The 27795-nt window shown below is 33.5% G+C and overlaps 4 protein-coding genes and 1 long non-coding RNA gene across 8 annotated transcripts in view; 3 read left to right on the top strand and 2 right to left on the bottom strand.

The window, feature by feature from the left end:
• The window catches only part of LOC126849691 (insulin gene enhancer protein ISL-1), a 30080-nt gene extending 21439 nt beyond the window's left edge, over window positions 1–8641 (top strand). For 2 of the 3 annotated variants that reach the window (XM_050591801.1, XM_050591800.1), the window contains exons 3-6: window positions 907–1211; window positions 6156–6457; window positions 6593–6814; window positions 7567–8641. In XM_050591801.1, coding sequence (XP_050447758.1) covers window positions 907–1211; window positions 6156–6457; window positions 6593–6814; window positions 7567–7794 — 1057 coding nt within the window. In that variant the 3' untranslated portion in view covers window positions 7795–8641. The remainder of the gene's footprint in view (window positions 1–906; window positions 1212–6155; window positions 6458–6592; window positions 6815–7566) is intronic. The other variant, XM_050591802.1, reaches the window with a different exon arrangement.
• LOC126849719 (uncharacterized) overlaps window positions 1–11593 on the bottom strand; it is a 69245-nt gene extending 57652 nt beyond the window's left edge. The window contains exon 1 of the long non-coding RNA XR_007687443.1: window positions 10792–11593. This is a non-coding gene — a long non-coding RNA (uncharacterized LOC126849719). The remainder of the gene's footprint in view (window positions 1–10791) is intronic.
• A 544-nt stretch (window positions 11594–12137) lies between these two features.
• On the top strand, window positions 12138–15444 carry LOC126849674 (transcription initiation factor TFIID subunit 5). The gene is made up of 11 exons (XM_050591737.1): window positions 12138–12333; window positions 12484–12669; window positions 12800–13002; window positions 13080–13276; window positions 13373–13577; window positions 13644–13763; window positions 13831–13976; window positions 14051–14188; window positions 14466–14659; window positions 14752–15043; window positions 15118–15444. Exons 1-11 carry the CDS (start codon window positions 12271–12273, stop codon window positions 15330–15332), a joined length of 1959 nt encoding a protein of 652 aa, XP_050447694.1. The 5' UTR covers window positions 12138–12270; the 3' UTR covers window positions 15333–15444.
• Window positions 15445–15781: 337 nt separating this feature from the next.
• Window positions 15782–19283, top strand: LOC126849713 (NCK-interacting protein with SH3 domain). Its single transcript, XM_050591848.1, has 9 exons — window positions 15782–16064; window positions 16173–16360; window positions 16656–17549; window positions 17861–18063; window positions 18152–18255; window positions 18331–18549; window positions 18635–18807; window positions 18909–19006; window positions 19094–19283. Exons 1-9 carry the CDS (start codon window positions 16040–16042, stop codon window positions 19182–19184), a joined length of 1995 nt encoding a protein of 664 aa, XP_050447805.1. The 5' UTR covers window positions 15782–16039; the 3' UTR covers window positions 19185–19283.
• Window positions 19284–20673: 1390 nt separating this feature from the next.
• LOC126849708 (troponin C, isoallergen Bla g 6.0301) lies at window positions 20674–27378 on the bottom strand. 2 transcript variants are annotated; one of them, XM_050591835.1, is made up of 6 exons: window positions 27174–27378; window positions 25963–25993; window positions 23622–23765; window positions 23233–23352; window positions 22060–22191; window positions 20674–21035 (listed from the first exon to the last, which is right to left on the bottom strand). In XM_050591835.1, the coding sequence occupies exons 1-6, from the start codon at window positions 27195–27197 to the stop codon at window positions 21007–21009; spliced, it is 480 nt and encodes a 159-aa protein (XP_050447792.1). In that variant the 5' UTR covers window positions 27198–27378; the 3' UTR covers window positions 20674–21006. The 2 variants fall into 2 exon arrangements, with proteins under 2 accessions (XP_050447792.1, XP_050447793.1); XM_050591836.1 differs by having other exon boundaries at window positions 27195–27377.
• Window positions 27379–27795: the final 417 nt, after the last annotated feature.

Here is a 27795-nt window from a genome sequence, read left to right as displayed (position 1 = left end):
TAATTTTTTTTGTTGACGTATGATAAATACGACAAATTAGAAACGCCCAGTATCGATTAATTATATATACAATATATCGATCTATTGATGCATGAATTTTAGCACTAATTATTATATCTTCCGTTCTCGGCGACAAAAGTTTCGCTTCGATTACTCGTAGATGCGAACAAGCTCTGGAATAGATGCCGGTAGTACGGAGAAAGTTTTGATTATCGACTTTGAAAAATAAGCGCGGCGCGACAACAATAGAAATGTCTATTACATCAACGTGCGGATCGTCGTCAATTACGCGCGCTGGCGGACCATTAATCCCGACGCGTTACATCACCGCCATCAATTTCGCTCGCATTACATCGCGAACAGTAGCGACGTACTTTTCCAATTCCGACGATGTATGTATATATCGAACATTTCATTATATCTCGCGTCACACATACAAATACATGTTTCCACGTACATACTGTATATATAAGTTTATTCAATTTATCTATAAAAAAAAAGCCGACTCTCGCGGCACAATGTTATTGTACGTAGAATAAATATACGACGTGACAATAAAAGTCACTCCGGTTCCGATTTATGTCTCCCCGTTTTACATCTATCGGATTTAAAATAAGGTTTTTTGTTTTGCCAACCGAAAATATTTACAGCCTCGCGATACAGTGAGATTGAAGATGAATAGCTAGAGCATGAAAATACAACTAAAATAATGAAAGAATTAATGTCAAAGTTTACGCTGTAGATTGATATCGCTAAATATTTTCAATCCTTCTGTATCAAGTTAGATTCTTCAATAATATGTCTCGCGAGAGATTGAGAAATAATTCGCGATCTTTTTTACATTCGTTTTGCGGATGATCGTGTCGCTACAGAAGTCTAAATTCCCTACTTCACTTTTTGTTGCAGGTTATTCGGCACGAAATGCGACAAGTGTAGCCAATGTTTTAGCAAAAATGATTACGTGATGAGAGCGAAGACCAAGATCTATCACGTGGAGTGCTTTCGGTGTTGCGCCTGCATGAGGCGGCTCGAGACCGGCGACGAGTTCGCTCTGAGACAGGATGGCCTCTTCTGCCGACACGATCACGACGTCCTCGAAGGCGGGAAGCATTGCACCGGAGCTGCCGGTATACCCGGAAGCGAGAACAATAACAATGCTTCTCTGACGAACAACAATCATCATCTGCACCCAAACGACGGCTCGATGTCAGGTGAGGATACGATATTTTTGTATACCTTCTCGACAATATCTTCTCATAAAAGCATCGTAGTTGGAAAAAAATATACGTTAATTCGTAAATCTTTTCGAAGAGGATTTGAATTGCACAAGCGCTCTAAATTTAGAATTTACGATATTTCGAGAGAAAGTCTACTTTTATATCTCATTTCTGATGTATGCATTATTTCTATTTACTCTTCTTTCGATTCTTCTTTATTTTTGAATTGAACTTGAAGTTGAACTATTATGTTTAATTAAAGATTGCTCCCCCCCCCCACACATATTATTAAGATTCCATAATTATATTCAGCCTCCGATGTGCATCGCGTGATGAACACGTCGGATATATCTGTAGATTATCAGAGAGGCACAACACTAATATCCGTGTACAAAGACCAAATTTGCAAAAGGGTGCACGCTCGAGGGTATAAGCTCAAAGGACTCTCCTAACAGTGATGTTGTGTTAGGATCACGAGAAGTATAATTAGGTGTTGATAATTGAAGCCCTTAAGACCGGTAAGGGCTTGACCATTACCCTCGCGCTATACGCGTATCGGGATTACGCGGGCTTAATGTCCTGTAGCTCTGGCGTGTAATATGCGTACATCCAACCGACCGGTTGAATTGCCGCCGCGCGAATTAACTCGACCGAACATAGAGAGTCGAAACATTCGGACATTAAATCTAAACAACGCGTAAAATAACGTAAGATCGGCGGCAAGATTTTTTGGCTCGGTGAATAAAGTCGATAAATAATCGAAACTAAGTCTATCGATATCTCAGAATTGGAATAAACATCAACAAGTATGAATTATGTCTTACAATGTACAATTGCGTGTTAAGATGTAAAAATCGCAATTTTAGATAATGACAATGCCTAAAAAATGAGAATGTGATGATTTAGGGACATCTTGATATGCGAGTAAAAATAAAGTGAAATAATATATAATTAGATAATATAAGATTAATATAAAATTAAAATAAAAAGATAATATAATTCTTCTAATCTCTATATAAACTATTTTAATTCATTAGGATTTTAATGCTTTAAGAATTGAAATAAATATTTTAATTTTAACTTTATATACAAATAAAGAAAGTGGAAATTGTATCAATATATAAGTATTTAAAAATAAATTTGCTTGATATGAGAATAGATTGCTCATGGCAATAAATTCTCTTATTATATTAAGGATGATCTGAGCATTAGGATATTTCGATATAAAACAGAGCTGAAAGAACGAAATTTTTTTGATAATATATAAATAGAATTATGCGAAATGAAAATACTATTGTAGAAATATGAGTCAATATAAACACAGTTCTCGCATATTCTTTTATACATATACGTTTTCCATAAATTTTTTGATACTTTTCATAACATTTTATCCAGTGTTGTAATAAAAGCGTCTAAAAACAACAAAAATCTTCAGTATTTTTGAATTTTCAGCTTTGTTAAATTTTAAAATGTTTTATAAAATCATCGAGATCCTCCGTACTTTCTGAATTATCTTATGACTCGGAATCAACAGATTTTCTTTCATTTTTTTTTTTTTTTTATTAAATGTAAGAATCGTATAGGGAAAAAATTCAAGCAAACTTTTTAATATGACGTAACAATCAAGAGACGCGCGGAAAGAGAAATGACATGTACATGATGATCGGCTACCGTTTTCTCTCATGTCCTTCCCCGTTCTCCTCTTCATCTCTCTCCATTTCAAAATGCAAACGACAAATGTGTCGGTATATAATTATCCGATATACTAATTCTTTCTACAAATAACTCGTATGCGGGCAGCAGCGCGACACAACGTGCGTCCTCTCATATTTGTCATTGTGATTCGTCACGAGATTGTCGCGCGCGCGCGCGCGCAAACGTCATTCCCTATCCGCACGAAAAAGATTGGACCATCTCGCGCCGACGGTAGTGTGGACCGACGACGATGTGTCTTTAGAACGCTGCCAAGGTGCCAAATGTAACACCACCCTGCCAACTACTGTCGCATATAACTACGCACGATCTGTTCCTTCTTATTCTTATCTCCTTTATTAGCGCGCTGGATATCCCGCGGGATGACACAATTGTATGTGTCTGTCATCGAATTATTAATAACTCGATAGATATTGTGTGTGTATGTATGTGTATAACCTTGAATGATTAATAAACCCTAATAAACTATTAGCTTCTAGCCGGTGAAAATTAGCAATCCTTGATATCGTGATACTTTTATTTTACAGCGACGGAATAGAAAAGAGGATCTATAATTTATTTATAGCGTTTGAGGATTTTTTTTTATTAAAATTACTGGTGATATAAATTTTATTATGCTTTTTCATGAATATCTTTCTTTAAGTTATATTCCACGATTTCATATGAAGCGGTCTTTGTCTCTAATTTAAGAGATCATTAAAATACGGATTATACATATATATATATATAAAATACGAGTTTAACACGATTGTTTCTGAGTATCGCATTAAAATATTTTTTAACCTCGCTCGACCTTTGCATTTTCGCAAATAAAAAAAAGTCCGCGCGAGCTTCAAAATCTATATTTTGAGTTAATAGTTCATAGCTTCTTAGCCTCTCCCAAAATCGCTTTCGAGATTAACTTGGGTTTCGACAAATAAACAAGATATTTCTTCACGCACGTCCCTCGCATTTCATCCAGAGAGAAAGAAAATTCATACGATATGATATAGTTATATGATCTATGCGATCGTTATTTCAAAGATCGAGAAAGTTTTATTTTATTCGTTCTTCTTATCGTCGTGCCGCCGTGTCAACGCGGGTTTCGTTCCTGTTTGTGCTATACACAACCGGGATCGCTATTTGGTTAGGACGCAGAAATACTGGGATTTCGTTTGTTCTATCCTGTAGTGTGCTCTCTTGGCTTTCCGCGTCTTCCTGCTAGCTGACCTAACTAGATTCCTCGAGCTACGTGATGTCTAGTGAAGTATCCCGGTGTCATCTAACAATAAGATGCATCAATAGACGATCCAGTTGAAAAATATTATGAGATGTACCCACCATTTTGCTAAATCATGCGAAACGATTTTATTTCCGTCTTAAATTTCGTCTTGTCTCGTATCGTTAAATTTATTTGTACATGCAACGGCAGAGTTTGAACTATTCACGAAGATATGTAAAGAAGAATCCGTAGAGAAATGTGATGATAATTCTGAGATTATATAGTAATCAAAAATTTTTACAAAGAACATGTTTTTCTAATTTGAGAATATTACATAATATAATTAATTATATAAAAATATAATTTACTCTTCATATACTCTCTACATTTTGCAGCAATCGCCAAATTGTTCGCATTGAGACATATATACATATATATTTGCATTCTTTTAGACATATCTTCATGCATATACTCGGAGGAAAGTGCGGGTCAGACGGACAAATTAAACAACGTGATATATTTCGGCAAAAAAAAAAAGAAAAAAAAAACGAAACCCGCTTCCTTTTACAAATAAAACGTTATGTCGATTGCGAATAAATCGCCGCGATGTTTCGCGACGCTTCAAACATTCCCGCGATCCCAAGGTCGCTCGACAATCGAGAAATCATGACGGATCCGCGTTTGCTCATCGAAAATATTGTCTTTTTGACTGTTGCGTCGAGTGCCGGCCCGATCATCGCGTCGTGTCGGTACCTTTTGCGCGTTCCTCATCCGCCATGCTGGACCAGTATCCGGATCTCCCATTAGCCACATGCTCTCGGCCGTTTTGCAAGACCGGTTAGGAAGATGGGTCTCGCGGATGGGCTGGAATCGTACCGCGTGTATTCCCTTCTTTCGTATCCTCGTGCCCGAGATATTTCTACTTCGCGAACTTCTGTTTTCTTTGCGAATAAATCTCGGCGGAATGGGAAGCGCGGCTACAGACTCGGGCTTTTTGCGATCGGCCGGAAAAAGCGTTAACGAAGAATCCGGAAAAGCATGCCGAAAGATTTATGATTGCCCGATATTCCTTCCGTATATACGGGAATATTTCTGAAAAAGTTCTAACGGCCATTTCCAAGTTTATGATTTCGCAGTGAGAGTAATTTGCGCGTGCTCGCGTCAGTTTATCGCCATCATAAAAGTGACAACGTCTCTTCATCAAGTCTGCTGTTAGATTAACTAATTAGTTTTGCAAAAATATCTCTGCATTTTTTAATCCATCTATTCTTTCGAATTATTAATATCTATTTACGCAATCAAATGCTAAACAGTGATTCAAGTTCGATATTTTAAATAGTTTTAATTACAATTTGTTTTTTTTTTTTTTTAATGTATATTTTAGGGTTGTAGTTGAATTGTTCGAGAAATATATTTTGATATATGGAAGATTTCAATATTGTTTTTAATTTAGTAATATGTGAAAGAAAATATGTGAAATCTCAAAAAAACGCTGAAAATTATAGTGGGATATTTATATTACATAAATGGATAGAATTGGATGCAATATTAGAAGAGAATCGAAAGTGTTTTTGACGAAAAGTATATGACAGATACAGAGAAGAATCGGACTTTATTTACGCTTATATTAAAAAATTTCGTTCGAATAATTTCATTTATTTATGCGATGTATATAGTATTTTTATATAAATTTTGAAAGATATTTTTTCGCGAAAAATACAATATTACTTCAACATTACTTATAATATTCAACTTTCCTTGAAATAAATATCTAGAACTCTTACGTTGTACAAAATAAATATTTTTATATTAACATGTCGAGAGTTTCTAAATTACAAGATGCTATTTACACATTTGCATACATTTTCAACAGCATCTGTCAAAATATCTTTCTTAAAATATCCTCTTTTTGGAGTATTTACGTGACAATTTATATTATACATAAAAGAACGCATATTTATTTTGCTCAAGTTTAAAATGAAAGTGGATAAAATGAAGATGGACTAAATGTTTGGCATTTGCAGATTCCGGATCGGAGAGCGGATCGCATAAGGCAGGTGTCGGCGGTGTCCGCGGTTCGGGTGGCCACAAGAGCGGCGGCGGATCCGACGGCAAACCGACGCGGGTGCGCACTGTTCTCAACGAGAAGCAGCTGCACACCCTCAGAACCTGCTACGCCGCGAATCCGCGCCCGGACGCTCTCATGAAGGAGCAGCTCGTCGAGATGACCGGACTGAGTCCGCGCGTCATCAGGGTATGGTTCCAGAACAAAAGATGCAAGGACAAGAAGAAGACGATCGCTCTGAAGCAGCAGATGCAGGAGAAGGTAAAGATTTATATGATATCAAAAGCGATGAGAAATGCTCGTGTCGAAAGAGTCACTATGCATTTCTCCGCGTATTTACAAATTACAAGATAGGATAAGCGAATGCATATAACGAAATGATCTAATGGATCCAAGCACTTTTTATTTCAGGACGGGCGTAAGTTGGGTTTCGGCGGCATGCATGGCATTCCCATGGTTGCCAGCAGCCCCGTGAGACACGAAAGCCCCATCGGCATGACGCCGCTCGAGGTACAGGCTTATCAGCCGCCGTGGAAGGCGCTCTCGGAGTTTGCCCTTCATACGGACTTGGAGCGACTGGATCCCAACGCGCCGTCTTTCCATCATTTGGTGTCCCAGGTAAAACACGCCGAAATATATAAAAATAGCGATATGTCATAAAACAACTATAATTTTTTGGGTGACGTCGTAAAGAAAAATTTACTAACAAAAAGTACGAGAGAATCTTATTAAGAGATTAAGGGGGAATATCTGTTTTATAATTCTTGTTGTAATTTTTGAAAAGTACATTTTCTAAATTTTTTGCAGCGCAATGACTTGATAAAAACTTTTTTATTATACAATATTATTAAGTAATTGAATAAAAACTTTTAGCTCAAAAAAAATCTAAACAAGAAAAGTTATAAATAAAAAAAGATGGATTTAAAAAAAAAAACTAAATTTTTTTCCAAAATGTCATTTTCGTATTTTTTAAATCTTGGAAAACGCTTGGATAGAAGATAGCTATTAATATGTTTAATAAAAAAAAATGTATTTTTTGTATTTTTGATTTCAGATAAATGAACGTTTTTTTGCACATCGTAAAATTGGAGAAGCTCTGCAAATATTTGCATAACCTTTTAAAAAAAATTTTTTTTTAGCTGAAAATTTTTATTTAAATAATTAATAATATTGTATTAACATAGTAAAAAAATGAAAAATTTTTATCAAGTCGTATTGCTGCAAAAAAAATCTCAAAAATGTACTCATTTTTCAAACGGGTATGCCTCTTTATTAAATCATATTGAGAGAGATTAATTAAAAATATATTTTGAATTTACTTGGAAAAAAAAAAAAAAAAAAAGTAATATGATTACATGTGGTAATTGCAGATGCACGGCTACGACTTGCACGGGGGCCCGCCGCCACAATTGCCGCCTCCGGGGATGCTCGGGGGACCGATGAGCGACAGCGGGGGTGGACCGTTACCGCCACCGGGGCCTCATCATCCGGGCGGCGGCGGACCGGATATGGGCCAGCATCCCGACAGCACCGACAGCTTCGTGACGTATGTCGAGAGTGACAGTGACTCGTTTCACCATGATACGGGAAGTCCATAGTGTCGTGCGCGTCACGGATGCAAAGCAACAACAACAACAATCCCGCCGTCCTTCGCCTTCGTAGCGACTCTCGTCGTGATGCTCGCTGTAACAGCGAGATGCTTGCAACGGCGGCAGATCTGATAGAATCGGAAATGCTCTCGACACGCAGACTTACGGCGACGAATTTCAGATACCAAAGGACTCCTTCGTGTCTCTTGTCGATTCTTCGACGATAATCAAATAGGCTCGGGACGGGACGGGACACGAATACGGAGAGAAAGAGGATTCGCGAAAACGACACGATTCGGATACATATTCGGGAATGAGCGCGGGAAGAGGGAGGGAGGAAGTATCGTTATTTAAGACGTTATTTCGCCGCGCGAATTGACATTTATACGCACACAATTAATATCTTCTTTTCAATTGTAACAATTTCAATATGACGGGAAAAATCAATTATCTCAACAAACATCTGAACGTAAAGAACATCCTCATACAAGTTTATTTGTTCTCGTAAATCATCGATTGTCAGATTAACTGTTACGTTATTTTGATTTTCGTCATTTTTTTACAACGCATTACACCTACCATTTATATGCATTATATAAATAACATAAAAGTCGCCGCGATATTCCTGAAATTGCAGCATTAATTTTGCCGAATACTTGAAAACGATTTTAGGCACATGTCGTTATCTGCTGTACATAAGAAAAGAGAAATGAGATCCCGATGGAATAATATCTTGTACATAGTTGCTAATTGCTGTAAATCTAAGCAATGTTAAACCATGATGTACTCAGGCGCAAGTTGTAGCGTAGAATATGAATAGTGGAATATATATATATATATATATATATATATATATATATATATATATATATATAGGCACATATGTTATATGTAAATTTATATTAACGATTGCGCATTATTCCAGTTATGTTAAGTTTCACAACGGCAGAGATATGCTTGCGAACGTATTGCCATACGATGCGATTTATTTATCCATCCTCGATGAGAGAATTGCCACATTATCGTCGTCGATATATTCTGTATTATCTTTCAAGTTTGTACATCTAAACGAGAGGCGAAAAACATTCTGTATTTATATAATACGTCTCGGTTTAAAAGATGGATGATTACGCTTAATTACGGAAGAGGCACAAGGGAGCGGTGCTCCTTCAATTGTATTGAGAAAGAAGAAAGTTAAATTTTGACGAATCGTGCAATGGAAGTTGCCTTGTAAGAAGCAAGCTAATTAAATAATAAAAAATTGATAGGAACTAATTATAATATTAAATTATGTATTTTTTCAATCTTCAAAGATTGAAAAAATGAAGATTCTTTAACTTCATAATTATTAATTACCTTACTATTTTAAATTTCTTTTTACCTCACATTCGATTATTGTTATAAAGTTTGCAATTCTTTAATATTCTAATACATGGGAAGAAATAGAATTAAATTTTAATAGAGAAATAAAAGCAAATATTTCAAAATATCAATGGCTGCTTTTAAGGACTAATGTAACCAAATTTATGACAAAACGCGCAAAGTGGATTACTTATTGTATTCAATTTTTTACCTTTATTCGATATGTCTTAAAGTAAATATATTAAATTTTATATTATCATAATTGACTATTTGTCTATTTCACTTACTGGATATTTTCGGTGCTTCGCTAAAAAATTTAAAAGTCGATGACTAATTCAACTTTGCAGCGAAATGATCAGAATTATCTAAAATACAATTGGCTGAGTTGAAATTATAAATAGTAACACTAAAAAAAATGCTTAGAGAAAGATATTTTACACATATCTTTTTATTTTGGACAGACACATGATATTTTCCTAAATGTGAATCCGACTTGATAATTAAAATTCTAGACTGTAATTTAATTTTCTCGAATTTATTAGTGGATGGAATTTTAAAAGATATAAAAATTTTATCGGTATATTTCAGTAAAATAATCTGTCGAAAAAACATTTTAGACTTCTATTTTTCCAATTTCTTTTTGCATCGCATTTCAATAATTATATAACGTTTTTAAAAATAATGTGCGTTTCGAGTTTCGTTTTTTCAATAACAAAATATTCAAAGCTTAACGAGTGACGGCGACTAACCCACTGAATTGTACATAATACTTTTCGGTTATTTGTTTATTAAAAAAAAAGAAATAAAAACAGCGATATAAATCGTCGCAGACGTATGTATGACGTGTGACTAGCCTTTTTGGGTGTTTATGTAAAACCTACACACCGCTCTCTTGTACGTACACGTGATTAAAAAAAAAAACACGTAGATCTAACGTTTCATAATTCGTTCAAGCATCTTCGGATTTGTATAATATTTCTATACTGGCACAATGTATGTAATAAACTGTCGAACAAAAACATTTTAATGAGCAAATAATTTTAATGACGTTTACTTATCTCGGCGAAAACATGCGCTTTAGGTGACATTCAAAAACTTTTGAAGATACTTTCCATCTGCCCCTTTCACAATAAAAAAGTTGAAAATAATTTGTAATAATAATCTATCTTGTAAAATTTTAATGTATATAATTCTTTGATTATTGATTATTGTATTATTGTTAATTTAAATTTCAAATAATACAGATTAGTAATAATAATTCTCAGTATCCAAAATTCAACGGATTTATAGTGATAAATTTATTACGATTAAGTTTCATCACTCACGTGATGATTTCAAATACAGATGATTTAATTTATTTTGTATCGATAAATCAATTAATAATAGTTGTTTTAATGAGTGGTATAAAAAATATATATATTATTGTTAAATTTTAATGTATGTTTGACGATATTGAAATATGTGTAGGCTTGAATGTTATCAATGGAAAATTCTAGCTGTTTAGATTTTTGACAACTCTCGCGCCTACAGTATTTCGTCGGTAACAAAGTGTAGCGCAAAAACAAGATTGCCATAAACGGTAAAGTGAAACACGTTCTTATCGACACTGAGCACTGTGAAATGAAGTACGTGAAAAGTACTCACCGTTGGCGCTACTGCATCGATGTCCGATGGATTTCGGGATCGTTGCAATCAGCTATCTCCCCCTCTTCACTCCCGCCCTCGAAAAATCTCCAACGATCCATGCATCCTAGAATCCCGGGCCGGTGTATCCAATATCGTTGCTATCGGCTAACACTTATTCCACCTTTTTTGCGCACTAAACACTTCACTTTATACGCACTGCGTTATTCATTCACTCGCGATGACAAATTATGCGCGAAATACACATTTTCGGGGTATGAGAAGTACGGAGGAATTCGAATCGCTATGTCCTGCCGCGATCAATCAACCAATTATGATGTCGATGCGCGATTAACTGCATTTAATGTAATGATAAACGCGCGACACTGTCGGCGATAATTCGCGCGCGCAACTCAACGATATCGCGAAAAATACGCGAAAAATACGGAGCGACTTTTCGAATCTGATCTGCCGCGTCGAGAGCCGTTAACTCTATCTATCGAACTGCTTGCGATTCTCGAAGTGAGCGATGACGTTCGCAACGGACCAATCACAGCGCTCGGTTCATTGCAGCGAGTCAACCATAGGTGGATAATATACGATACTCGCATGCGATTCTCGAAATATCGATGCAACAAGCCAATCACAGTAATTGGTTCTTTTTTTGAAGATCTGTCTCACAAACTCTGTAAAATAATATATATACGATACATGAAGAGAGAGAGAGAGAGAGAGAGAGAGAGAGAGAGAGAGAGAGAGAGAGACAGATATATACAAAATTAGAATATCTGATATATTGAAATAATCATGTAAACAAGCAACTGAGATTATCGTACTTTAATCGTTGCGTGTACAATCTTGGAAAAATTAAATATTCTCAGAATATATATATGCCCTCAAGTCCTCAGAACCCCCCCTCTCCCCCATCAATCCTTACTTAGAAAAATTTTTTGCGATATACAATAACTGATGTAAAAAACGATCACGCGATTGAAGATACGCGATTCGTTATATCTATATATAATTTTTGAAAAGATAGATTTTACGTAACTTGAATATATACGAGGACGATGTATGTTTCCGGAGATAAAATTGCAAGAAGATAATTGATTCCGGACTTACACAGAAGCAGATCATCGAAACTTCGCATTTCACTTGAGAGAGATACTCCCGATAAAGTTTTGCGCGCGCGAAATTCACTTTAGGCGTAATAAACGAAAAAAATCGGAAATATTTCGAATACGTGCGATCCGTGCGAACCGTATTTGGTTGCGACTTGAAGTCAATCGAAGATGCGAAATTGCGATTCTCGAAAATCGAAACTAGCGATCCCGATCGAAGCGCCTCTCAATGGTCTGACGAGAAATTAAATCTCGTTTAGTATTCGTTTCAAGAGAGGTTAGGTTCCTCTGTTGTATATTTTGAATATTTGTAAACTTTCGAGATTTCGCAGAGAAATTTTCCTATAATACTTTATTAATAATTAATAATCACGCAAATATGGATAACGATAAAAGCACTATGCTAGCTGTTTTACAGCTCTTGAAGAAGTACAATTTAAAAGTAAGTTACGTGCGAAATATATATTCTTTACGTTTCTCTTAAGTATTCTAATCTGCATTAATAAATGTTATTGTATGAGAAATATAATAAATAAATTTGTGTATAATTAAACTGGAGAAGGCTATTATCTATTAATCTATATTTTTGTAGGGAACTGAAGAATTGTTTAGAAAAGAAGCTAATCTCACAGATATCTCAGCTGAAGAAGCTCAGCAAACTGATTCCGAGGTGACTAGTGTTCTTTCTGCTTACAAGAGCGAGGGAGATCCTGCACAGTATGAGAAAGCATACAGTGAATTGAAAAAATTTGTAGAAGGAGCTTTGGACATTTATAAGGTATGCTGCATATAAAAATTGTTATATCTATGAATACAAAATATTTAATGTATCAAGTATGTGATAACATTATAAGTTTATAATATTATAATATCTCTTTCTAATTTATATGTTTGTTATATAATGATAGCATGAACTGGGAACCATATTATATCCAGTCTTAGTACATATGTATCTAGAATTAGTTTATAATAATCATTCTGAAGAGGCAAAACAGCTTATGGAAAAATTCAGTGGAAATTTAGAAGAATATTATCAAGATGACTTAAAAAGATTATCCAATGTAACAAAACGAGAGCAAATGGCAGGGAATGAATTAACTGATACTTTTAAGTAAATATATCTATAAAAAAAAAGTTATATAATCAAAGTCTTATAATTTAAACGTATTACTTGATGCTTACTTGCAGATCCAATCAGTTCATAATTAGAATGTCAAGAGATACGCTTTCTATATTAAAACGACATTTGCAAGAGAAGAAACATAGTGTTTTATTGAACATTATACAGGAACATCTTTACTTTGACATGTATGAGGGTGTTGCTCGTAATAAAGAACAGATAGATGCAACATCTGGAGCTATGGTGGGCGAAGCTACTAGACAAGGTAATAAAATTATTTCATATTTCTAGGAGAAAAATCGTTTTTTACCTATGTGCTTTATAGCAAAAGATATCTATTAATCAAATTCCTACTTTATAGATAACAAGGCTAAAGTCTATTATGGACTTTTAAAGGAACCAGATATTCAGTGTGTAGCGCCAGCCGAAGAAGAAGAGGATGACACAGGTGGTGGAGATGGAGATAAACCAAAAAAGAAAAAAGCTAAGAAGGATCCTTTGTTTTCAAAAAAAACCAAATCAGATCCAAATGCACCACCTGTCGGCAGAATGCCATTACCTAATCTGTAAGATAAAATGAATTTTTTAAGGACTGTTGTATCTATGACACTTCATATACAAATCATTTTCAGGAAAGATGCAGATAAACTTGAAAAAGTTAAGGCATTGAGAGAAGCATCAAAAAGAGTTATTCTGGGACCTGATACACTACCATCTATATGTTTTTATACATTGCTAAATACAGTTCATACGTAAGTAGATGTAATCAAATTTTTTTAAATATCTATTTGCAATTATATGTAATATTGTAATATTTAGTGTAACGGCGGCAGAAGTAGCAGAAGACTCAAGTTTATTAGCTATTGGATTCAGTGATTCTGGTATAAAAGTTTGGAGTTTAGTTCCACAAAAATTGAGGTTGATGAAGACTGGTGAACAATTAGCGGAAGTCAAGCAAGAATCAGGTAGAAAATAAAATCGAAATAAAATTTTTTTTATTTATATTATTCCAAAATGCATATTATAAGAAACATTACAGAGGATGTACTGGTTAGAATGATGGATGATAGAACATCTGAAACTACAAAAAATCTTTATGGTCATAGTGGACCAATTTATAGCCTTTCATTTAGTCCAGATAGAAATCTTTTGCTTTCATCGTCAGAAGATGCTACAAGTGAGTTTCACATTTTACATTGTATACTTTTTTTTACTTTTAATTAACTTTTGCTTCACGTATATATAGATATATGGTTAAAACAATTCACAAGAAAATAAAAAAAAATATCAAAAGTTATAATTTTTATACATATGTAGAGAACGTTTTTCTTAATATAATACATAGATGTACACGTGTGAATGTTCTGGAAAAATTGCATTAGTAATTCTTAGAATATTAATTTTCTCTTTTTTCCTCTCTAAAGAATTTCTGTGATAATTTATGATCGTTTTAGTAAGGCTCTGGTCACTCCATACATGGACATGTGTCGTGTGTTACAAAGGCCACCTATTTCCCGTATGGTGCGTAAGATTTTCACCGCACGGTTATTATTTTGCGAGTGCTTCGAACGATAAAACTGCCAGACTATGGGCAACTGATTCTCATCAACCATTACGAATATTTGCTGGCCATTACTCAGATGTCGATGTGAGTTCACATTTATCAATATTGTTGATTAAGTTTGTTTGTTTAGTTGTTGATCAAAATGATCGATATCTTATTATATATATTTTTAATAGGTAGTCCAGTTTCATCCAAATTCGAATTACGTCGCAACTGGTTCGAGCGATATGACTGTGAGATTATGGGATTGTGTGACTGGTAGTCAAGTTCGATTAATGACCGGACACAAAGGGCCGATTTTTTCTTTAGCTTTTTCAACAGAAGGACGATTTTTGGCTTCAGCCGGTGCCGATCATCGCGTACTCGTATGGGATCTAGCGCATGGTCATCTTGTCGCAGCCTTGTCAGGCCATACGAATAATATTCATTGCCTGTCGTTTAGTCGAGACGGCAATATTCTCGTCTCAGGTATTTGTTTTATTCATTAATGTTTCTAAAAACTAAATGAAGCAGATATCAATAGTAGATTGTAACTTTGGCAGGATCCTTAGACTATGCACTGAAATTATGGGATTTCACAAAGTTAGCAGAGGAGATGAGCCTAGAAGATGTGAATGTTTCGCACAATCCAGATGTGAAAACTAATGCAGAGTCTTATTTGTTGCGTACTTTTGGTACAAAAAATACATCCGTTCTGACAATACATTTTTCACGTAGAAATTTATTGCTGGGTATCGGTATGTTCGATTCTACATAATTTATTATGACTCAGATTCATTGTTTTATATGTATAGAGTATTCAAATTATATATTAAGCATATCATAAATTATATTAAGTGTAATATAATTGAAGCATTAATAAATCTTTCCCATTTATCTATTTTTATGTGTTTATATATATTACTATTTTATAATAAAAAAATATTTAATTTATTTTTATAAACGCAATAAATTAATATTAATAAAAAGTTACATTTTACTAAAATATTAGCAGGAAAGCGAAAATTTATTTATTTAATTTATATATAAACCTCTCATTTCATACAATCGTCATTGCACGTTATTATGAAATCGGAGAATATGTAAATAAAAATGAAATAAAAAGCAAGCGAAATGATGCATTGCGATCGATAATTTGCGAAATTTTGTAACTCGAGCGGGTGAATGGCGTTAGCAAACGTGCAGATAGATATATAAAACGCAATTTGTGTGGTGATGTATGTCAATGTATGTACACACACACATCAATATAGAGAGAATTCAATTTGAACCAAACCAAACGTGAACGTAAAAAGCTGTTGACAGTAGGAAATACAGTAGGTAATAAGCAAGTAGGAGACGGTGGTGAATAAATAAAAATGTTCGCGCGCGTAAATGAAAGTAAGTAGGTGGTTCTCCGGCATTCCAATTGTCACCTTCGGGCGTTGCCTCGCGTGAAACCGTCGCGTTTCACTTTCTAACACGATGGACGATAATAGTGCAAGGTTAGGTGAGTCGAGAGCATGTTACATACGTTTGCATCCTCTAGAGAGAGCCGATTTTTTATATCTTTGAGATATGTACTTTCTTGACCTTATTTTATTTTGTATTGCTACAGACAACGGACACGAGGTAGTTAAAGCCTTGTACGACTTCAAGGCCACATTCGCCAAGACTCTCAGCTTCCGGGTTGGCGAGCATTTCCTCTTGCTGCAGCGTAACGTCAAACAAAAGAATTGGTGGCAGGTTGTAAATAGAGGAGGACGTCTGGGCTATATACCATCCAATTATGTTACCACTGTGAAAGTATGACTTTGCTTATGCGTATATGTAATATGTGTGTGTGTGTGTGTGTGTGTGTGTGTGTGTGTGTGTGTGTGTGTGTGTGTGTGGTGGTGTGTGTGTGTGTGTGTGTGGTGTGTGTGTGTGTGTGTGTGTGTGTGTGTGTGTGTGTGTGTGTGTGTGTGTGTGTGTGTGTGTGTGTGTGTGTGTGTGTGTAGTATTATATATATATATATATATATATATATATATATATATATATATATATATATATATATATATATACACATATATCTTTTATATTGTTGTTAATTATTAGGTCCAACCGCAGTTTTTGATTGATTTCTTGGAAGACTGTATAATAACTTTGGAAACAGAAAATAATAAACAAGGTGACTCACTCCATACCGACAAACAAGATCTTTACGCACAACTGGTGGAAAAGAAAAAGCAAATTGAGCTAAGCAGAAAATCTAAGAGACAGGCACCTAAACCACCAGATTTTGAATGTAGCATTGTATCTGGAGAAACAGATGTGGTGACTGTTTGTGATAATATCGAAGCAGATGTTAGATCAGCACCGAGTAATACTTCTTATGCAACAGCACGGACCACTCTTCATGGTAATGCAAATGCAGATGTCGTTCAGACAATTACTCAAACTCAACGACCAGCGACTGAAAATGAACGCGTACAATCGTTTCCTCGTCAATCATCTTCAAATACTGTGCAAAAAATGCAGACACAGGTCACAGATGTTCGTAAAAGTTCCTCCCAGGGTAGCATGCAAAATATATGTAATAGTTCGCCAACTAAATGCAACTCGTCAGCTAAAAATGGCTCACCCGTTAAAAACAATTCATCATTACAAGCCATCAATTCGCGAAGTGCTTACCAACTGCTTGATCAAGTGCGCAGAAATACTCAACTTAGTCATGAAATGTCAAAGGTAGCAGTAACAGTCGTAGTGTCTGGCCTACAACAATTGCTCCCAGAAAGTGTGAGTCATTATCTTGATGCTTTGTTGCATCAGCTACAAACACCATTGACTGTGTCAAAAATGAGTATAGAAGAAACTTATGATGCTAATAGGTTGAGAATAATTTTTACCGAACTAACTTCATGCAAGGAAGATTCACAACAAAGAAGTTGGATGCTTTATGAAGATGAATCTATCATTGTGGAATACATCAAAGAACTTACGGAAATATTGGTATGTTTTATGAATAGCAGTAAAATATTTGAATTAAGATGTTAATATCATATACTTAGTACTTGGATCTCAAAATTACATATTTCTAATTCTTTTTAATTCTCTTTAATTAAATTTTTTTTAAATCAATTATGCAAAAGACAGATTTTAAAGACATTGCAACCTTTATCATTCCATCTTTCTACTTTTGTGTATGGGCATTACATATATACAATATAATTGTTAGCATTAAATATATTTGGTATAAATATAGATGCTTATCATATTATTATACAATTAATATTCATACATATATTTTCTTTATTAAATAGACCAATGCTGATGCAAATGTATCGAGATATGTTTTGAGGCAAGATCGATACAATGGAGTAACAATATTGATACAGTATTATCAAATGGAGACAAGGTGGACTATCAGACAATTGTTGTTGCAATCATTTGGTGTTATGTGCAGTTTGGATTCAGTGGTTCTAACTATAATGTTAAATAGTATTTTACCAATGGAATTAGCAAGGTACTGCAATATAAATTTAGAATATTTTAATACTGAACTATAACATTTAAATAATGAATAAAATTCTCGATTATATGTGTTTTTATAGAGATATGAGAAGTAATCCTAGAAATGTAGTAAGATTAAATTATTCCTCTTTACTACTTACAATGATCTTTTCAATGGGTGAACCCATGCCAGTTACACATTTGGGTAAGTAAAAAATTAATGATATAGTAATATCAATGAAAATAAAAATTAAAATATATCTTATGAATTTTATTACAGAACAACTCGGCCCAGATTTTATATCGTTCCTTCTGGATTTGATAGAAACACCACCTGATACAGATTTAGAGGATCAAATTCCAGACTTGTTCATAAATTTAATATTATCTTACAATCTGCAATTTACAAGTTCTGAGAATATGGTTCTAAATGCTCTACGTGAACGGACTGTGGCCAAAACTTTTACTGAAAAAATTTTATTTCTTTTTAACAGAGAAGGTGAATTTCTGTTACGCAAATAATGTCGCAGAATTGACATGACTGACTCGCTCGAACTGACAAACTGATTTTTAACTTATCGCAGAGGATCCGGTACGAATATTTGATCATGAGCCTCAACCGCCGCATTCTGTATTGAAACTTTTTATCGATTTATTTAGTAACGATGCCATAGCAAGTCTCTTTTACACCAATGATGTGAAAGTTCTCATTGACATTATTTTACGGCAACTTTTCGATATGTTCCCGGGTGATAAGGTATTACATTATGTTGTATGATAAAAATGTTTACATTGAACTTATGAAAAATATTTTAGATATATATCTAATATTTATATTTATCTTTAATGTAATAATAGCGTAGACAATATTTAGAACTTTGCCGTCGAGTTCTACGTACTTCGAGTTATAATGAGCATCGTCATCGATCTGAAGATTTGTTAAAATGTTTCACAAGGTAAGATTTAGTTATATGACGTGTGTTACTTATCACAAATATTCTTGTATTAAATTTTATTTTGTTACATCTTGTATTCTGTCCTAGAATATTCTGCGAGGAAACAACAGAGAGCCAAGAAGATCAGAAAGTGGTACGCGAAATTAGCAACGAATTTCCACATTTATTTAAGATGTGACATTTAATTTCATCCTCTGATCAAGATTTAGAGGAAGATGACTTACAAACTCTCGTCTAAATATAGACCTGTGAATTTATTAAAAAGAAATCAAATTCACGCAATGAGTTTTTGTTAGTCCTGGCTTATTTTATTTTAATCTTAGTAAAGGAAATAGCGAAATGCGCACAATTCATGAAATATCGACGATATGTTTTACGACTGCCATAAATATCTTCATTCGGTTGTAGTGCTGCAAGATGTTATTTGTTGCAATATATTTAGGTGAAATTGTAAGTATTTAGAGTGAAGAGATAACTATTTCGCGCAAAATTATTATATATAAAACGCATTATATTATATATAACGCATGAAATAACAAAGAAGTCCTTTTCACTCTTGTCACGAGGACCATTGATATTTAAAAACATTCCAATATTTGCATAACTAAATTATACCTTTAGTAGTTATAATTAATTTCTATATATTAATTTATATGTAGAGATTATATATTGAGAGGTAAAGTTTAATATAAACACAGCTGATATACAAATATCTCTGTGTGTATTGTTAAAAGAGAGATGGCTAAAAATCAATTATATAAAATTATATATAGCATTATTTCTTCGTAAAATATATATAATCTAGTCCATATATATATGTCAGAATAATATTCTAAGTCATAGAAATTAAATTCTACTTTATATAGCTTATTTTTCAGTAAGATATAAATACTTTCATATCTAAATATAATGCCGTTATTTAAAAATTGTTTTAATTATATAAAACAAAGTCTAGATAGAAAACCTTTCTCATGAATTTACTTATAAGACTTACTAGGTGCCACTGTGCTATCGATAAACTTACTAGTCTCTAATTAATGACTATATTTTTTGAAGCATGTTATTCTACGTTATGTTTGTAACTGTCAACATGTCAATTATAAAGGAATCTCAAATTTATTGTGATTAATTGAATGTTAAATAAATAAAAAGTTTAGCTGATCTTCTCAGGCAAGATATTGACATTTCCTCTTTCTCTCATAATTAATAATTCATGATTTAACTTAATTATAGAAAATTTATAATAATTATAATGATATATAATTATTTAAGATATTTGCATGATTTGAATGTTAAGAGGTATTCAGAAATAAAGTATTTTTGCACAGTCTAAAAACTAGAAAAATAAAAGAAGAAATATATGTCTAAATAAAATATATAGACAAATATATATAAACAAAATAACCAATAATAGATGTTAAATTACATTATTTGCGTTATATTTAGTTTTACAGTGGACTAAAGAATGTCGTCAAAAAATAGTATGATAAAAGTAGATATATATTTTCTATGTTGAATAGCCTCAGTCAAACCAATATGAAAAAAGAGATTTGCTTGGATGTAGAAATTTCAGGTTCAGACTTAAGTCGAGAAACATTAATAATTTCTCGTTCTCTAACGAAACACGCGCATAAGAGGAAATTCGTACTGTCAAACAACAGAAAATATAAGATTTTTATCTTGTTTTATTAATAACAATATATATACTGATTTTTTAACGAAAAAAAACTATGGGTATTTAGTATATGAAAGTAAAATTTGTGTACCATAATATAAATATGACATGTGTATAAAAGCAGGGAATATTCATTCGATGTATGTTCATGGCAGGAAGTTTCTTCCGAGATTAATCACAAAATGGAAGGATATTTGTGTGAATAAATTTTTTCCTGCGCATTGATTCGTCATCGTCATAAACATGTGAATGATCAGTTTCAAAGTGTAATGGTTACATGCACATATGTTTTTGGCAAAAGCATTTCACCATTCATTCAAGGTAATTATTCGCCGGTCATCATCTCCATAAACTCTGAAACATAAAAGAATATACGAGGTAAATTTACAGTAAGCGATTTTTATTTAACTTTGTCTTAAATTAATTAGATAATAATTTTAGTGAAATTTTTGAACATTCTGTCTGCTGACAGTCTAATTAATAATAAATTTTTGATTTTTAAAATCACGAATTTTTTTAAAAATATATTTTAAATGTTTTTATTTCTTTCTATATTGTTTTATTTTTTAATTTTTTTTAATAGAATTATTTAATTTAATTCTTTAATAATAATTAAAAATATGTCTTATATAATAAATTTTTTTCTGTAGTGTTTGAGTAATTCTTTTATATGTGTCTTAATGTTTTGTATATTACTAAAACTGTTTCATTGTAGGAAAAAAAGATCATTAATTTAATCGCTCATAAGAAATATGGATAATGTATGCAAATTAAAATTCCAGACAGCACAAGGAGGCCAAAAGACATTTGAAAAATGTCTAAAAGACGATAGGACGTTTTTAAGACATCTTTTAGGGATATGTGTTGTCTGGATATCTTTTCAGAAAATAAATTTCAATCGTTTCTAATACGCCTATTTCTTGCAGAACTGTTATCTTATGTTTTAATATTTATGAGCACCACATGTGAAATTCATCAAGAATTGGAACGGACGAGTGATATTGATAAATCGCCGTGATTTGTTAAGTACGAATATAAAAATAGGTGGTTGTGGGATCAGTGACATTACATATCCTCGATCTGCCAATTCTTTCGCATATAAATAAACCACTCGGCTTTCCTTCGTTCAAACTTGTACGAAGATAGATGCCGATTCTCCAGAGGAATAAAACGGGGAATTTTTTAATTCAACAGTAATAAACATGACACTTTTCATTAAAGTTGAAAAATATTATAAAATGAAATTAGAAAAATTATTTCTCTTCAAAGCTATGCAATCAAAAAGATGTGTTCTACATTTTGCCATTTTCTCAAACGGGATCGCTTTTTCATTTACCGCGGAAAAAAGAAAAAAGAGAAACAATAGAAAAAAACGTACCATCGAAATCGACTGTACCAGAACCGTCAGAATCGATCTCTTCGATCATCATGTCCAATTCTTCATTCGTCAATTGATCATCCAATTCTCTCAGGATCTCACGTAAGCATGTTGTTGGGATGTAGCCGTTACCTAAGTGAGTAAAAAATTGCAGACTTAAATAACATTCGAGTAATTTAAATATTATGAAAATTATTAAGAGATCGTTAATAATCGTTATACGTTATTTCATTATTTGCTGTATGTCCGTAAATATCGTCTTAATAGTTCTCATTCTCCGCCCTCCTATCTTTCACTTAATGCGAAATAATAGATTTGTATATAATTAAAAAATTTATCTGCTCCGTAAACCAGATAATTTTCTCGATGTCAGCTAAACACGTTAAAATACATACGCGCTGTGTTTTCGACATAATCGTAATTCATGAAAGATGTGTTACGACATTCTTGGCTTTCGGCCGCCACGTGAGGTGACTCCGTTGGGAATCTCCGCGTAGCCGGCTTATTTTTACATTCGCATATAATGCGAACTTAATGCGCTTGTTTGTATCCCGACGTTTCCTTGTCACACGTTTGTCACATATGTCTTTCCTCACTGTGAGATTGATTTTGTTGATTTTACGAAACAAGATATCCGCTACACTTAAGAAGATATCGTATAATTTTACAAATTAGATATAGAAAAGATATAGTATATATATAAAAAAAAAACAGAAATATATTATAGCATCAGATACACTTTTCGATTTAAAATATATCTAAAGGAAAACGCAAAAATAATAATCTCAAGAAATCGTCAGCGCTTTATCGCAATGCTGACAGTTGTTGGATTTAATAGTCTCACAATGTATGATCTGAGATATATTAAAAACAGACAAATCTTTATATTCATATAGTAAAAAATTAGAAAAGATTTTCCAAATCAGTGTTATAATGAATCAATTATAATATCACATGATATGACACGCTAATAAAATGTGTCAACGTGGATCATATTTTGCTTTAGCATTTCTAAACATTTATCGTTGCTTTCGAAATCATCGAATTTAATATAGTCGTTACCAAAACGATCAACGAATTGCTAGCGATGTCATCACTTCACGTTAACGATGCATAAATAACGGGAAACCTCGTTTTTCCATTAAAACTGTTTACGCGAGCAATTTGCCATACCTTCCTTGTCGTAGAGTCTGAAAGCCTCTCGAAGTTCCTTTTCCAGAGCCTCCGCGTCTTCCTCAACGATAAATTTCGCCGCCAACGTGACGAATTCCTCAAACTCAAGCCGTCCAGATTCTGTAAATGAAGAATAATATAAGAGAGAGATTGTGCGCGCGAAATTCTATAAATAAAATTCTGTGAAACGAATTATACAATAAATTAAATTACGCGACATTCGACACAATCCGCACCAAGATCGCATTATGGATTTGTAAACACGTTGAAAATAGAAGTGTAAACAGGTCATTATTAACTCTGTCATTAATATTCTTTAAATAAACTTTATCGTATGTTTTATCCCTGCTCTCTAATTCTGCTTAAATATTAAAAGTTGTGATATTTACTATCGGCATCGACTTCATCGATGAGTTCGTCCAAAATTTTCTTGTTGAACGGTTGGCCCATTAGCCGAAGAATATCGGCTACCATGTCAGTGGGGATGCTACCGCTCTTGTCCCTGTCGAAGCTGTCGAAAGCTTTGCGCAGAACTGCAAAACGTAAATTGCTTTCATATCTGCCAAAATAATTGTTGAGGAAATAGACGAATAAATTTTAAAAACTATTAACACTTATTCAAATTTTTATAGAAAAATTTCTTTTCCCAAAACTAGGATTTATATCTCTACTAATATTTCTTTAATTATACATATACATATACATATACATATACATATACATATATATATATATATATATATATATATATATATATATATTTTATAAAAGTTATAATACTAATTATCATAATCAACATTTTTATAATTTTCTAATAAATAATTTTTTTCTCACTATCCGATCAAAATCCGGAGAACAATAGTAGAAATTAAGAAAAAAAATATCGAAATAATACAAAAGTATTATTTCAGGATTAAAATTTGACAGATTTTAATCGAAGGTTCAGTTAGAAAAGTTACGATAGTTATATTTATAGTTAAAGATTAATGGAGTTGGGTAAAAGGCAGAATAGCCTATTTTACGAGATTAGTTTCGCCAACAATAAGTCATCCGGCTAAAGACATTAAATGCCGCGGCGATACGGATTTAGATCGAATGTTAACGTCCTTCCTTCAGCACGGGGCAGCTGATGCTGAGCTTATTTGGCTTGATGCACCATTGCAGCGGGATTGCACGATCAGATTGTTTATCAGAACCTTTTGAAAATTTTGCACTTACATGATTACCAATCATCTACGATCCCGCGTATGTCTCGCGACATCAAATGAATTTAAATTATACATTCAACTCCTCCGAATTATCATAGGGTCCAAAATTCACAAGCTTTTGACATTTTACTGGTATCATATTACCTCACCGTTTTTCGCGCGACTAGTTTGTTTAATTTTCACTCCGAATACAAAATTATTCGGCGATCAGTCAATCTTTCTCTCTCGTGACAATTCGTACAAAATATTAAAAAAATGTATATATAATATTAATATTTAATTACTGTACAATATCTAGTATTTCAATCTAATTAATATTTGTTAATTGAACGTTATAAAAAGATTATACAAAATATAAAATAAAGCAGGATTTTATTTTGTGTGATATCTTAAAAATTTTGTTTTATTTTGTGATGACTGAAAAATCTATTTTTTTTAACACGTCGTTGATTTCATTATCAACCAAATATGAGAAAAATTGCGCCTTAGAGTATATTTTCGGTATCCTTGAGGAGAATCGTATTTTTCAAGCTATATTCGTAGCACATAGAGCTCTTTCTCTTTCTCTCTCTTAAATGCTGTACGTTATTTCGTTGCAAAGAGAGCTTGATTCATGCGAGAATGCGCGTTTCGTTCCAAACATTTTGAAATTTCTCTCTCTTGGAGCGATACGATACGACAATCGCAAACAGCTGGAAACGATGGTCGGTCGCCCATTTTTCTGGCCTTCCGTTCTGAAGAGTAACTTTTCGTTCTCTTCTTCCTATTTTTATCATTTCGATACACATGCGTATTCGTAGAATCGATCATCGTCTGCGCGCGAGATATTCCCTCGTCTCGGCTGGGAGACCCGCCATACGCTTTTCGGGGATAGCTATACATAGACACACTCTCCGCAGCTGCCCCCGATCAGATTAAAGCGTAAATAAACTCGGTGTAAAGACTCGGCGAAAGCGAAATGAAAATTTATCCGGGCTCGACGTCAATTGGTGTTATACCATCTTCCGATCTAAAGGGTTTCTATTTTCAATCGAATATAAACCACTCGTGACGAACGGTCATGATATCGAAAATGCTTTTATATTGCAATACTTTGTATTTTCCTTTATCAAAGGGAAGGAAAGATTGGTATACATATATATTAAGTCTTTTAAATTGACATAGTTTTCAGCAATTACTACGTTTATCGTAATAACAAATTGCAAATAACAGATCGCATAAAATAACTTCTATGTCAATCTTTGATATATAACGTTACATTACATTTTAAGTTCTTGGCGCGAATAAGCTTGACTATAAATTTATGTCTATTTGGTCTGCACTTTTAATCAACGCGTTGTACAATGTTTGTTTTTCATCTTCTTGAAATATATGCTATCTCTTTATTATATCAATAGCAAGATTAATAGATGACGGCGACTCTCTCGATTATCTCGTTTTAAAATGATGTTATACGAGTTTGAAAATATTAGTGTGATTTTACTTTAGAGATTATTCTTAACGAGCTGTTAAGAATACGTACCGGCAATTTGTTCCGGCGGCAGCTCGTCAGCCTGTAAACATCGCAAAAAATATGATAAAAGATATGAATTATAATTATCACTGAATATAAAGTATACATTTCAGAAAGATGTGTCTACAGTGAATATTTTTATCATTCTTATTAATTAAAGTATTATGCACAAGTTGTTAAAGATTTTGAGTAGATTTGATACATTCAATTAAAAATTGACGCAGTTACTTTTGGAAGAAACATTCGTGCACTGTTAAAAGTCATTCAGCAGATGTGTTTTTTTTTTTAACAATTGAGTTTATCTTTACTTTTCAAATTGAAGATTTCAAATATGGAGATATTTTACGCAGAATTATACTCCAACATCTCGAAATTAGTTACATCTATGAAAACTTCAGAAGTCTGCACGCATGCAATACGTTATAGATAGAATAATTGAGATTCTTAGCTAATAAAATAATTATAATTACGATTTTTGAATTATAATCATATTTAAGCAAATCATGTATTGCTATTTTTAATGATTTTACAATAATAATGCGGTTTAGTATAGAATCATTTTACTTATCCGAATGTTTCAATTACTTTCTTTTTATTCGATTTTATTCGACCAATAATAATTCGTTAATCAAAATGGACTTGTTCGAACCGCCACTTTAAACATATCCATCGTAACTTTATGTGACGATCATAGAGAAAGATCTCTTTCATTTAACTTATATTCGAAATAGTAAAATATATATTATTATTTTCGAAGATAATGTTAAAGTGGCGGTCGAATTGATTCGCCGTCTAAGAAACAGTCACGTTTTTCCAGAATTCCATCCATCGCGGTTCTAAAATATCTCTCTCATAATTCGGAAGTGGCCTATCGATTAGATACTTTACGCGTATGCCTAGCGTACCATTAGATTACTACATTAATAAGACTAACCGAAAATTCGAGCTACTATGATGTTAATCATTTATTATCATGATGCATAAAAAATAAAACAAAAAGAGTGCACAAGCGAGATTTATAGAAACGGATTAGAGAAAGTGAACTAAAGTTAAATACCCAGGCGGTGACGTGCAAATATGATCTTTTTTACGATAGTCAGAAAGAGAGAGAGAGAGAGAGAGAGAGAAAGAAAGAGACGGTTAAAAAAATACAACAAATAACTAGAGTACAGATGACAGACAGTAGGAAAACGTGTATGTTTACCAGGGCGACGACTTACAATATCATCGATAGAACATACCATGATGATGGCGCGATATGGACTTTTTTTTATTCTACTTAAAACACCAAGATATTACTGTGCAGTCTTGCAATAGTCTGACACGTTCGAATCTGAGCAAATGTAAACGTGCAATTTCAAAGGAGGGATAGAGAATCTCTTTTGCGGGCCGCCGATTAAACGCACTGCCGCGAGGCAATACGACGCCGCGGTAATATTCGAATAGGACGATATAGCGGTTGCGTACCGGTCGCAGTCCGCACCCCGCAAGCTCCAGCCAATCGTTGGTCCATGTCTGTTCGGTGGTCCACGACGCCTTCGGGAAGGCGCTTGCGCTATTTCTGGGACGCCGTACGACGTACGTATCGCAGGGGTCTCTCGGAGATCGCGGATGTTGGGGGCTTCTCTTCGTCTCGAATTCACTCATGGGATCCAATAATGATGGCAAAGGATGTATCAAGATCTGGCCATTATTTCAATTAAATTACTTTTATCCTTACAATCATATGCGATCTCTCTTTTTCTTTCTTTTTCCACGTAAACTGAAAAAAAAATTGAGAGATGTAATTTTCAGATTACACTGAAAGATACACATTCAAAATTTACAAAGAGAAAGTAGCTC

The sequence above is a fragment of the Cataglyphis hispanica genome, chromosome 5, assembly GCF_021464435.1.
Source record: "Cataglyphis hispanica isolate Lineage 1 chromosome 5, ULB_Chis1_1.0, whole genome shotgun sequence".
Lineage (NCBI taxonomy): Eukaryota > Metazoa > Arthropoda > Insecta > Hymenoptera > Formicidae > Cataglyphis > Cataglyphis hispanica.
The sequence above is the reverse complement of the archived record's forward strand: the minus strand, read 5'-3'. Positions and strand labels throughout refer to the sequence as shown.